This window comes from Myotis davidii, unplaced genomic scaffold, assembly GCF_000327345.1.
Source record: "Myotis davidii unplaced genomic scaffold, ASM32734v1 scaffold97, whole genome shotgun sequence".
NCBI lineage: Eukaryota > Metazoa > Chordata > Mammalia > Chiroptera > Vespertilionidae > Myotis > Myotis davidii.
In genome coordinates, this window is record NW_006289392.1 from 4083142 (window position 1) to 4095477 (window position 12336).

The following is a 12336-nucleotide window of genomic DNA, read 5'->3' on the forward strand; positions in this document are numbered from 1 at the left end:
TACACTGCCTGCCTGGCTGGTGGAAATTGACAGGACAAGCTGCCTCGCTACTCTGGGCCTGGTGCCTCAGGACGGCTTTTAGGAGCCCCTTCTCTCCCTTTGGTGTGAGTGGGAGGTGGGAGAGGGCGTGGGGAGGGGAGGGCTTCCTGTGGGGGGAGATGGCATCTGTCTGGCTCAAGCTCTTTCTCTGCTGCAATGGATCCTGGAACCACACAGGGGTGAGCTGAGGAGGCCCTGAGAATCTCCGAGATGTGGCACGTTGGGTCTAGCACACTGTCAAGACCAGAGAATTTTCTTCTTCCAACCCTCTCTTCTGGGTCAGATACCAGAGTCCTAGCTTCTGCTAAGAGTTGCCCTTTCTCCACTGTACTCACTGCTTCCCTCCCAGCAATTAGAGCAGCTGCCAGGAGGTGTAATTTTCACCCAGACGCCGCGCACTCCCAGAAGGAAAGGAAGAAACTCCCAAGTTGTCCTCAATGAGTGGGAGGCCTGCTCTGTGCCAGGGAGCAGACGGATTGTTTCCTGTTAAGGAAGCAGCCTCACAGTCTAGTGTGTGGCTGAGGTCTGGGAACTTGCCGCGGTGGCAGGAGGCCCAGGCAGCCAGAGTGAAGTCCAGGGAAGTGCCCTGGGCAGCCAAGTGGTGGTGGCATGTGCCTCCACAGCCTGCCCTCAAGGAAGACAGCTCCGCCAAGCTGCTCACTGACCAGGCACTGGCAACGGGAGCCTTCCACGCAAAGACATCCCAAAGATGGAAACTCGGCAAAACACCCTCTCTCTTCACTTCTGGACAAGTTACGGTTCGGATGGAAGGTGGAGGTGGGGTAAGAAGTGGAGCTGAGTTAGGAGGGCCCAAGTCCTACCTCTCAGAACAGACTGATGATGATGCCTGGGAGCTCTACTGGTGGTGGTGGTGGTGGGGGGGGACTGGAGGGAAGGTGGGGGGGTGGGATGAGCGGTTCTGGAGAGTTCTGCCAGGGCACCAAGAGCACAGTATGTTCCTGCTCTTGTTCCGAGCCCAGTCTGGCCTGGTGGGGGGAAGCCGTGCACCCAGACCCCCGCCTGCTGAGCAAAGCCTCTCTTGCTCTTTTACTTTAGTCCACTCCCTCTTCTCTTCTCCCCAGGGCACAAAGGGGGGGTCAACTGACCCAGAGCCTTGGAACATTGTGTTAACCAGAATCATTTACTGGCAAAACAAAACTTCAGTTTTGGAAAGGGAATCTGGCGCAGCAGGAGACCTCCCACCGGGCCAGGGAAATCTGATACCCTGGCTGCAGCCCAGCTCAGGCCGGGCAGCCTTTCCCCTTTATTCCCTCCTGGGCAGCAAGGCCGCAGGGAGCTCTGGGAAGACTTGGCATAAGACTTGGGATGAAGCTGGGCCAGCCAGGCACAGGCACCAGACCCTGAACCCTGTAAAGGCGCCCAGAGCTCCAGGCTCCACTCTCTCGCTCTCTCCAAGCTCGCGTTGCTATGGCCCCAGTTCCAGGCCAAGGGAAGAGCTCTCTCTTGGGCCCACAGAGACAGTCCCTGACTCCTTATCCTGCGGGTCCCAGAAACACAACCACTACTTACTCCGGGGAACGAAGGTGCCCAGGAGCAGGTAAACACCAGAACGAACAGTGTTTACATAAAGGCTGGAAAACAACGGAACGATTTTTTAAGCCCGCAAAAATTAGCCAAAGCCCAAATTCTACCAAAAAAAGGCACTTCAAAGAAGTTCTGTCATCAATGTGACAGTCCTCTCAGAGTTCATAAACTTAACTTGTAAGTTAAAATTTTAGAGATAAAAACCATTTTCCCAGATTATCCGAGCCTCAGCTCTGCCCTCCAGCAATGGCCCCTCAGTCTCAGGTCTGCGAGGGAAGACGCGGCTGAGCACAGGATGGGGGTGCAGGGTTATGGGACAGGGGCCGGGGGGCACATACAATGCTCCTGAGCATCTTGTCCCCGCCGCTGAAGGTGACCGCCAGCATGGACGCACACTCCTCTGCGTAGAACGGCATCCGTCCGTCCTCATCCACAGCACCTGTGGGCAGGGCAGGGACGGGGGCTGAGACAAAAGCCTGGTCATAGTAAAGTTACCTTTGAGTTACCAGTTGGAGGTGGTCCTGAGTTTGAAAAATGATTCAGTGGCCCAAGGGTCTCAGAGTGCCACACTCCTCACCTGAACAGGCCCCGTCAAGCGGCAGAGGGTGTTCTGTGTCCTAAATACTGTTCTCCCAGTAGGCTCACCCTAGGGCACCACCGGGGACATCCCCTCTGTGGCCCCTCATGCACTCACACACTCATTCTCCTCAGCCTTCAGTGTCAACGGTGAGTCACACACACGTGAGGGGTTTGGGCCACGTGGAAAAGTCTGATCTCAAGAAGCCTAAAGTCAGGGCGTAGGCCGGGTAAGAACAAAGAACCACAGGGCGGGCGATGCTGTGGTGGGAGCACAGGTTGAGGCAGGAGGCAGGTGGGCCATTGAAGACAGCAGAACAGAAGCCTAACCAGCTGTGGTGGGTGCAGGCGGCCGGTTGTTTCTGATACGGGACTGAGAGCGTTGTCAGGGCATGGCGACTTCCAAAGAAGCGCGGGAGCAGGTTGAGACCTCTTCACTCTCTGACCCACAGGGAACGTCCTGCTCACACTCAGACACACAGATGATGGGGTTTCCCAAGATACATTCCCCTCACCAGTGATTCACACACACACACACACACACACACACACACACACCAAGTCCCCTCATCAGAGAGTGACACACACACACCAGGATACAACACTCACCACAGAGTGACACACACCTTAGGATGCAGTCCCCTCACCACAGGCACACTCACCAGGATGCAGTCCCCTCACCACAGGCACACTCACCAGGATGCAGTCCCCTCACCACAGGCACACTCACCAGGATGCAGTCCCCTCACCACAGGCACACTCACCAGGATGCAGTCCCCTCACCACAGGCACACTCACCAGGATGCAGTCCCCTCACCACAGGCACACTCACCAGGATGCAGTCCCCTCACCACAGGCACACTCACCAGGATGCAGTCCCCTCACCACAGGCACACTCACCAGGATGCAGTCCCCTCACCACAGGCACACTCACCAGGATGCAGTCCCCTCACCACAGGCACACTCACCAGGATGCAGTCCCCTCACCACAGGCACACTCACCAGGATGCAGTCCCCTCACCACAGGCACACTCACCAGGATGCAGTCCCCTCACCACAGGCACACTCACCAGGATGCAGTCCCCTCACCACAGGCACACTCACCAGGATGCAGTCCCCTCACCACAGGCACACTCACCAGGATGCAGTCCCCTCACCACAGGCACACTCACCAGGATGCAGTCCCCTCACCACAGGCACACTCACCAGGATGCAGTCCCCTCACCACAGGCACACTCACCAGGATGCAGTCCCCTCACCACAGGCACACTCACCAGGATGCAGTCCCCTCACCACAGGCACACTCACCAGGATGCAGTCCCCTCACCACAGGCACACTCACCAGGATGCAGTCCCCTCACCACAGGCACACTCACCAGGATGCAGTCCCCTCACCACAGGCACACTCACCAGGATGCAGTCCCCTCACCACAGGCACACTCACCAGGATGCAGTCCCCTCACCACAGGCACACTCACCAGGATGCAGTCCCCTCACCACAGGCACACTCACCAGGATGCAGTCCCCTCACCACAGGCACACTCACCAGGATGCAGTCCCCTCACCACAGGCACACTCACCAGGATGCAGTCCCCTCACCACAGGCACACTCACCAGGATGCAGTCCCCTCACCACAGGCACACTCACCAGGATGCAGTCCCCTCACCACAGGCACACTCACCAGGATGCAGTCCCCTCACCACAGGCACACTCACCAGGATGCAGTCCCCTCACCACAGGCACACTCACCAGGATGCAGTCCCCTCACCACAGGCACACTCACCAGGATGCAGTCCCCTCACCACAGGCACACTCACCAGGATGCAGTCCCCTCACCACAGGCACACTCACCAGGATGCAGTCCCCTCACCACAGGCACACTCACCAGGATGCAGTCCCCTCACCACAGGCACACTCACCAGGATGCAGTCCCCTCACCACAGGCACACTCACCAGGATGCAGTCCCCTCACCACAGGCACACTCACCAGGATGCAGTCCCCTCACCACAGGCACACTCACCAGGATGCAGTCCCCTCACCACAGGCACACTCACCAGGATGCAGTCCCCTCACCACAGGCACACTCACCAGGATGCAGTCCCCTCACCACAGGCACACTCACCAGGATGCAGTCCCCTCACCACAGGCACACTCACCAGGATGCAGTCCCCTCACCACAGGCACACTCACCAGGATGCAGTCCCCTCACCACAGGCACACTCACCAGGATGCAGTCCCCTCACCACAGGCACACTCACCAGGATGCAGTCCCCTCACCACAGGCACACTCACCAGGATGCAGTCCCCTCACCACAGGCACACTCACCAGGATGCAGTCCCCTCACCACAGGCACACTCACCAGGATGCAGTCCCCTCACCACAGGCACACTCACCAGGATGCAGTCCCCTCACCACAGGCACACTCACCAGGATGCAGTCCCCTCACCACAGGCACACTCACCAGGATGCAGTCCCCTCACCACAGGCACACTCACCAGGATGCAGTCCCCTCACCACAGGCACACTCACCAGGATGCAGTCCCCTCACCACAGGCACACTCACCAGGATGCAGTCCCCTCACCACAGGCACACTCACCAGGATGCAGTCCCCTCACCACAGGCACACTCACCAGGATGCAGTCCCCTCACCACAGGCACACACACCAGGATGCAGTCCCCTCACCACAGGCACACTCACCAGGATGCAGTCCCCTCACCACCGGCACACACACCAGGATACAGTCCCCTCACCACAGGCACATGCACACGCACAGGGAAGCAGAGGGTTGCTACCTATGGTGACCGTGTAGATGGAGTTGGCGTAGCCGTCATAGTTGCAGTTGTCGTTGTGCTGGCCCCCATTGCCACTCGCGACCACAAAGATGCTCCCGAAGCCCTTGCGGCCAGCGATCACCCCATGCTGCAATGCGGCCTGAGGAGCAAGAAGCCGGCGATCAGTTGGGACACTCAGACCTCCTCCTTCCCTACTAGCTGCCCTGTCCTCCCCTCTAGAACGGCGCACAACCCAGCGGCACTGGGCCAGGGAAGGGGGTTAAGGTGGACACAAGAAGAGGAGGCACCTGGTAGTTAAGCAGTTGCTGTTGGATGCACCCTGTTCATCCGAGAGGGGAAGCCAGAAATGGGGAGTCATCTGAAAGCCCGTTCTATTTCTCTCAAAACCTGTGACCGCCTCGCCCCTCCTCCCCTCCCCAGTTAGGAGTGCCGTTCAAAGGAGGTGGCCGGGTCAGATGGCACAGGCCTGGCCCTGCAGACGGGGTGAGGTGAGGGGGAGCAACCTGCAGTGTCCTACAACTGAACGGAGAGTGTGCCCAGGGTCTCCTCCAGGCTTCCTGCAGAGCAGGTACCTTTCCAAGCTGATGAGGGCCATCCACTGTCTTCCCGTCATCATCTGGGCCCCAGCTGTGGAGAAACACCAGCGGGAGAGCCGGAGCCAGGCTGTGGCGCCCTCCCAGGCCCCCAGGCTCGGCTGCCCCCCCTGCCTGGGCTCCCACTCTCCTCTCAAGGTTCCAGTTCAGGCCTCCCATGATGAAAGGTCAGAAGGGTCGCAGGTTCAGCCCCCATTCCAAAGTGCAAGAGAGAAGTATGTGCTGAGGTTCTTTCCCTTAGAAACTTTCCCAATTGAGGACTACTTTAACCTGCTCCTAAAAATCCTTTCTTAGGTCCCAGGAAGCAGGAGACAGGACATCATGGACAGGGACAGGGGGCACCCTCTCCTGATTTGGGATCTATGACTAGGCCTGACGGAAGAGCACCTACAGGACTCTATTCCTTCTCCAAGAGGAAATGACACTGTGGATGCCATGGATTTACAGAGGTACTGGCTAGGGAGAAGAACAGGTGTCCTCAGTGCCATGGGGCAGCCCAATCTGCTTCTCCTTAATCTCACCAGACCCCACCAAAACCACAACCTGAAGCTGCAGGTGTGCTTGTGTGCAGGGCAAGGGGACTGGTGCTGGGGAGAGGAAAGCCCACTTGCTCCCAGAGACCGATGAGCTTATAAACAGCTGGTGCACTCCTCATGTGGCAACCTGATGACTGGGGTGACATGAGGCTTAAGACTAAGAACCCAGTGGCTAGGGATCTGGAGAAATGAGGGCAATGGGCTGATAGGCTGACCCCACGGAGGAGACCCCCGCTGGAACCTGCTGGTGTCGGCTCATTTTGCTGTTCTTTTGTTGGAGAATTAGTCTCAGGTGTCCAAGCCTCTGGCCTCTCACTTGTGCCTGGCTGTCTCACCTGCAACTGTAGATGTCATTGATCTGATAGTGCTTGTTGAACGCCACAGCCTCCATGCTGTCTGTCAGGGGTCCATCTAGTAACCGGATACCTAGGCAGCAAAGGCCACATTAGCTCCTCAAGAATGCTCGTCCCGAGATGGGGACCTAGAGGGTGGGGAGCCATATGTGGACAGTTACTTTTCCCTCTAAGTGCGCTTGTGTTCTTTATACCAAGTGTATGTGCCTATCCTGAAATACTTTTTAAATATAATGCTAAATCTTAGATTTTAAGGATCATGGGATCTGATGGGAAAGGCATAGGGTAGAATGTAGGTAGCCAAGTTTCCCTATTTGCATCCTTAATCATGTAAAACACGGGTGTGGTGCTTGACACATAGAAGGTGCTCAATAAAAGGTACCCGTAACCATCAACTACTCCCATGTATGCCTAATTTCACCTCTACAATGGGTGGTCACTCCCTGGTGACATGTAGGGACCAATGGGGCTTTCAGAAGGGATTTGGGCCCTGAAGGCTTCTTGCTCCCCCTGTAGTCTCATTTACAGAGGACTGCTGCCCTCTGCTGGAGTGTAGGGGGATCACACCCAATTTAGTGGGTTCTAAGCATTTATGAGGATCAAGGAGAGGGCTTCCTCATTCATTCCCTTCACCCTCTGCTTGATGGACAAAGCCTGAGAGGTGAAGGAGCCACAGAACCACCCCCGAGTGGAGGCCAGGCCTTCTCAGACCTCTTGAAAGGATGGAGAGCAGCCAGCGACCATCAGAAGGGTTGCAAGCTTGGGAAATGGAGAGCTGGGAGAGGAACCTCCACAGACACATGGGGTCAGGGAGGAAGGGCAGTGAGAAGGTGTTTGGTGAATTGCAAATACAAGTACAGCACAGGTAAGTAAAGGAGGTATCATTGTAATGAGTTGGGGTACGACCAAGATCAGAAAAAGGGAAGAGGCAACTGAGTAGTAGGTGGGACTGGCCTCCATCCCGCATCAAGAGCATTCCCACATTTAGCTTTTTATATGGCGGGGTTTGCTGCTAAATGCATGCCTAAAACACCGCTGCGTTGAAAAGAATACCAGTGAACTGATTCGTCCTATAGACCTTTATTTTAAGCTTACCCTTTGTTCTATGCGTGTGTGTTGAGGGTAGGACAGGCAGTACACAGCCAGGGGCTGGGGTAGGGAATGAAGACTGCTATCACAGGGGAGACCGACTGAGGCTAGACTGGAAGGTACCTGCTATGCGGCTCCCATATGCCACTCCCACTGCGCAGAAGCTGTTGTTAGGCACCGCAGCAATCTCTCCCGCACATCGAGTGCCATGATGGTTGCCATTCTCCACATCCGGGTGGGGCATGGGGTCAGGGTCATTAGAGTTGAGGTCATAGCTGCCCTCAGGGCTCTGAAACATTGTGCGGGAGCAACATGTGGTCACTCACTGGTTCTAAGAGGTCAGATCTTAGAGCTCAGAGAGAGAGGGGAGTTTGGGCTCCAACTCAGAGCAGCAAGACCATCTCTCTCTGAAAACCACATGGGCTACAAGATAAGAGGCAGGACCCCGGGGCAAAACTGAGAAGTGCCACCATTCTTAGGAAACTTCTCTCTTGTCCATTATAGAAATGTGTGCAGAAAACTGCCCCACCACTTGGAAACCTGGGATAAAAACGATGTAGGGCTACCCAAAGGCCAGGGTTAGAGAGGAGGTGCTGGAGAGGGTAATTGCCTAGGGCTCTACTCCTTCTTCCCAGGGCAGGGAGCTGACCAGGGCAGTATCACCTGGGACCCTCTCCCTTATTGAGATAGAGCCACTCCACCTCTTAACTGCCAATCTGGAGTGCTGGCTGGGGAAGGAGAAGATGAAGAACACCATCCCATCAGGCCCTTTTGTTTGGCTCTTAGACCTCTAAGAAAGGGGACGAGCTTGAGGCAATATGAAGGAGGTGAGAAATGGGGGTGGGAGGGGTCACCCCTGGGCCACTCACATAGTTGGGTGCAATATCCTGGATGGTGTGTTCCACTCCGTCATCCACTACCACCACAGTCACCCCTCGCCCTGTCACGTTGCGTTCCCATACACCTGTCACGTTGATGTCCCTGCCGGGGCTCCGCCGGTTATTCTGTAGGACAGACAGGGTCAGGAACTGTGTCAGAACTTTGGGAATCCAGGGACAGATAGCACAGCTCCAGCGATGCACAGTGAAGCTAGCGGCCCCTTTCTCCTCTTGGCTGCCATCGAAGAGCCAGAAAGAGTTTGTGTACCAATAGGTCCAGGTGGGGGTGGAGTCAAGGAGGGACAAGTGAGAGCTTTGCCACCACCTAGGTCTCCAGGAAAGGGTGGCAGCATTCATGGGCAATAAAGATGAATGGTAGGGTGGGGGTAGGGCAGGCTAGAAGGGGTCACTGGGGGAAATAGGGGACATATGTAATACTTTCAATAATAAAGATTTAAAAAATATAGATGAAATGGTGGCTAGGCTTAAGGTTGGCTAGTACAATTACTATGCTCCATAATGTATATTATGTTAACACTAGAGGCCCAGTGCACGAATTTGTGCACGGGTGGGGTCCCTTGGCCTGGCCGGTGATCTGGGCTGATGGGGGCGGGGGGCGGCCTGCTGGGGGAAGGGACCCACGGGAAGTTGGCCCCAGCAGCAAGCTAACCAACGGCTGATTCCATAAGGAATCGGGCTCCCTCCTCCCTCCTGTCTGGGTCCGAGGTGCGGGTGAACCAGATTTGGGGCTGCCAGGGTCATTCCAGTTGTTAGGTCCTAACAGTCGCTTAGGCTTTTATATATATAGATTATATAATGTTAGTAGTTAACACTATAAAGTGTTGATTATGTGTTAGGGACACACATGTTAATTCATTTATCCTTACTACCTCTACAAGAGGTATTTTTAAAATCTCCCAAAAATAAAATCTCCCATTTATAGAGAAGGAAACTGAGGCACAGAGAGGTTAGGCAGCTCGCCCAAAGGCACATTCTAGTAAGTGACAGAGCTGGAACTTGGGCCCAGGCAGCCTGGCCCCAGAACCCAGGCCCTGACCACTGCAGCCCACTGGCTCTCTAGAGATGAGCACAGGGAAGATGGAGCCTGAGGAAGAAACACACCACCGAAGCCCACAGAACATCTCTCCAGGCAAGCTGGAAAGTCACACAGTCAGCGTTCACTAAAGGATCGGATAGCCTGGTCGGGTAGCTCAGTTGGTTAGTGTTGTCCAGATACATCAAGGTGGTGTTAGATCCCTGGTCAGGGCACATACGAGAGTCAACGATGAATGCATAAATAAACGGAACAACATACTGATATTTCTCTCTCTCGAATCAACAAAATAAGTGAAGTAATTAATTGCTATTTTTAAAAGAGAATTGGATATCCAGAACCTACCCACCTGAAGCTGGAAACTGTAGGGCTGGACTTACCAGGTGCCACTGCTGTGGGTATTTGGGGTCATTGAAGTGGACGCTGCGCTTGGCTCGCTTTAGCAGTTTCTGCTCTGAGTGCCAGTGCACAGCTTCATGTCTGGCTAACACGGCCTCCGCCTGCTGCCGGATGGCCTCTACCTGCTGGTCGGACTGGTGCCCAGCTGGTTGGACAAAGAGGTAGTGCCCCTGGAGCTCCCCGATGCGCCCAGCATTCACCAGTCCTGCTGCCTGGGCCAAGGCATCTGCCTTTTGCTCCAGAGTCTCCTCCTGCCCCTTGCCTTCCAGGTTGCCCAGATGCACAGCCCAACTCAGCGCCCCTGGGCTCTGGGGCTCAGGCCCACCTGTCCCTGCCAGGCCCATGACCCAGGGAACCAGTAAGAAGAGTCCAGCTAATTCCAGCCAGAGGCAAGTGGGCAGGCCCAGAGGGGCATCCAAATGTGGCACTTTCTGCCTCCCCTTCCGCATCAGAACAGTAGGCTGCAAAGAGAAAGGACATGGGAGATCAGAGAGCTGAGAACTGCAGCACCTCAGAGGGGACGGAGCCATCGGGACACAACTGGAAACCCAATCCGCTCCTTTCTAATGAGGAAACATGTGATCCCCTCTTTGTATTCAAATGTATCTCAACCAACAGGGATAGGCGCCCAGGTGGAGTGTTGGCCAGTACTAGGCCCAGTGAGCACCTCCATGGCGCAATGGACCAATGCCCGCCTCAGTAGGTAACCAAGCAGCACGTCCAGTGCTAACAGGCTTCACGCTGCTGTTTCCCAGTGTTGCCATCAAAAGGGCTCAAAAGTCCTATCACTCCCACCAAGTACTGGCAGAATCATGACTGTTCTTTAGAAGAGACCCTCCTCCCTTATTTAGAGAGAACAAGAAGCTTTCCCCAGCTGACTTCTCTGCCAGTTGCCCTCAGGGCTAACTCCCTGCAGCGGGCCCATTCCCACCTGGACTCTACGTGAGGCTGGGCTCCTGGTCTGGCTAACCACTGCACGCTCATTTTGTGCAACTGGAGAAAACGCATCACTTTCACGGTGAGTTCTGCTGACTCTGAGCACAGACTGCAGACCTGTGGATGGACCCTGAGAAAAAAAGAAATGGTGTCCTCCCAAGCCCAGTGGAGCAAACACAGGCTCACCATGAACTCCAGGACCTGTCCCCAAAGAAACTGGCCAACCATCAGGTATCATTTCCCGGGACCTCAAATAAGGCACAGACTGGAACAGAGCTGGGACAGGAAGGCCAAGTCGGTGCAGAACCAGAAACTCTACTTCTTGTCCTCACATCTTACCACGCTCTCTTCCCTCTTTTCCTCCCAGAGGCCTAGAAGAGGGCTTGTACTATGACCAAAACTCCACAACGGACCGGTGTGGCTCAGTTGGTTGAGGGTGGTCCCATGCAGGGCACATGCCCAAGTTGCAGGCTCAATCCCCAATAGGAGGCTTGCAGGAGGCACTAAAAAAAAAAAGCCCTGACTGGTTTAGCTAAATGGATAGAGTGTCGGCCTGCGAGCTGAAGGGTCCCAGGTTGATTCTGGCCCAGGGCACATGCCTGGGTTGCAGGCTTGATCTCGGTGGGGGTGTGTGCAGGAGGCAGCCAATCAACGATTCTCTCTCATCAGTGATGTTTCTACCTCTTCCTCTAAAATCAATAAAATATATATTTTTTAAAAGTAGGTAGCAATGCTTCCTAGAAGTCGAGGTGGCAGCTAACTTCCTGGTTTCCGTATCTGAAGGGGGCCAGGGGAAGTGAGAGTGGGCAGGAGGCGGGGAAATGGGGAAAACCTGAGAATGCCAACGAAGCTGCACAGGCATCAGGGCGAGAAGGAATGCCTGCAGCCAGCACTGAAGGGCGGCCTGGAGGTGACGGCTCGGGCTTCCACCTGGCCGGGCCACCCGTGGTGTGGCGGAAGGGCCGGGCGAGAACTAACTGGCGGGCTACGCTGGGACAGGACAGGTGAGTGGGTGCCCCGCGCGGGTGTATCTGTGCGTGGCTGGGCCCCCTGGAAGCCTCTGCCCCCGCTGGTGGGGCGCGGAGGCAAAGCGGAGCACTCGCTCAGATGCCAAAGGGGTCGGACTCAACACAGGACAGAAAAGTGGGTGCTTTCCCAGTCTCTCTGGCAAGGGGCGGGGGGAGCGTCGGCCTCTAACACTCCCTCCACATCTCCTCTCCGCTCCGAGGCTCTCCCAGTGCTCCCCGCTCCCAGCAGCCCCCCTGCCCCAGGATCCCCGGGGCCTGGCCGGTGCGCACACCCACGAAGTAAGACAGAAGCTGTTCGTCCGCCGATAGGGTCACACCCAGGCAGGCTCCTTCCGTCTCGGAGGAGCAGGTGCCCGGTCAGCTCGTCCTTCCCTCGGGCAGAGTCCCCTGCCCCCCAGGCTTCCCGGAAAGAACCGGGTACCCCCGACAGCAGGGCTTAGCCTCACTCAACTGGGGGCGCAGCCTGACAGCTCCCCGGTGCGGGAGAGGTAACACGGCAGCCAGTCCGGTGCC

The 12336-nt window shown here is 56.0% G+C and overlaps 2 protein-coding genes across 4 annotated transcripts in view; one reads left to right on the plus strand and one right to left on the minus strand.

Moving 5' to 3' along the window:
• The window catches only part of PCSK7 (proprotein convertase subtilisin/kexin type 7), a 36690-nt gene extending 24360 nt beyond the window's left edge, over nt 1-12330 (minus strand). Inside the window, exons 1-9 of one of the 3 annotated variants that reach the window (XM_006761557.2) lie at nt 12100-12330; nt 10791-10925; nt 9841-10320; nt 8398-8532; nt 7652-7817; nt 6422-6512; nt 5530-5584; nt 4958-5096; nt 1923-2023 (exon numbers count right to left, since the gene is read on the minus strand). In XM_006761557.2, the coding sequence (XP_006761620.1) occupies nt 1923-2023; nt 4958-5096; nt 5530-5584; nt 6422-6512; nt 7652-7817; nt 8398-8532; nt 9841-10308 (1155 nt within the window). In that variant the 5' untranslated portion in view covers nt 10309-10320; nt 10791-10925; nt 12100-12330. Of the gene's footprint in view, nt 1-1922; nt 2024-4957; nt 5097-5529; nt 5585-6421; nt 6513-7651; nt 7818-8397; nt 8533-9840; nt 10321-10790; nt 10926-12093 lie in introns of all 3 variants that reach the window. The other 2 variants (XM_015562488.1, XM_015562489.1) reach the window with 2 other exon arrangements.
• The window catches only part of RNF214 (ring finger protein 214), a 62698-nt gene continuing 61881 nt past the window's right edge, over nt 11520-12336 (plus strand). The window contains exon 1 of the mRNA XM_006761554.2: nt 11520-11799. Within this exon, the coding sequence (XP_006761617.1) occupies nt 11634-11799 (166 nt within the window). The 5' untranslated portion in view covers nt 11520-11633. The remainder of the gene's footprint in view (nt 11800-12336) is intronic.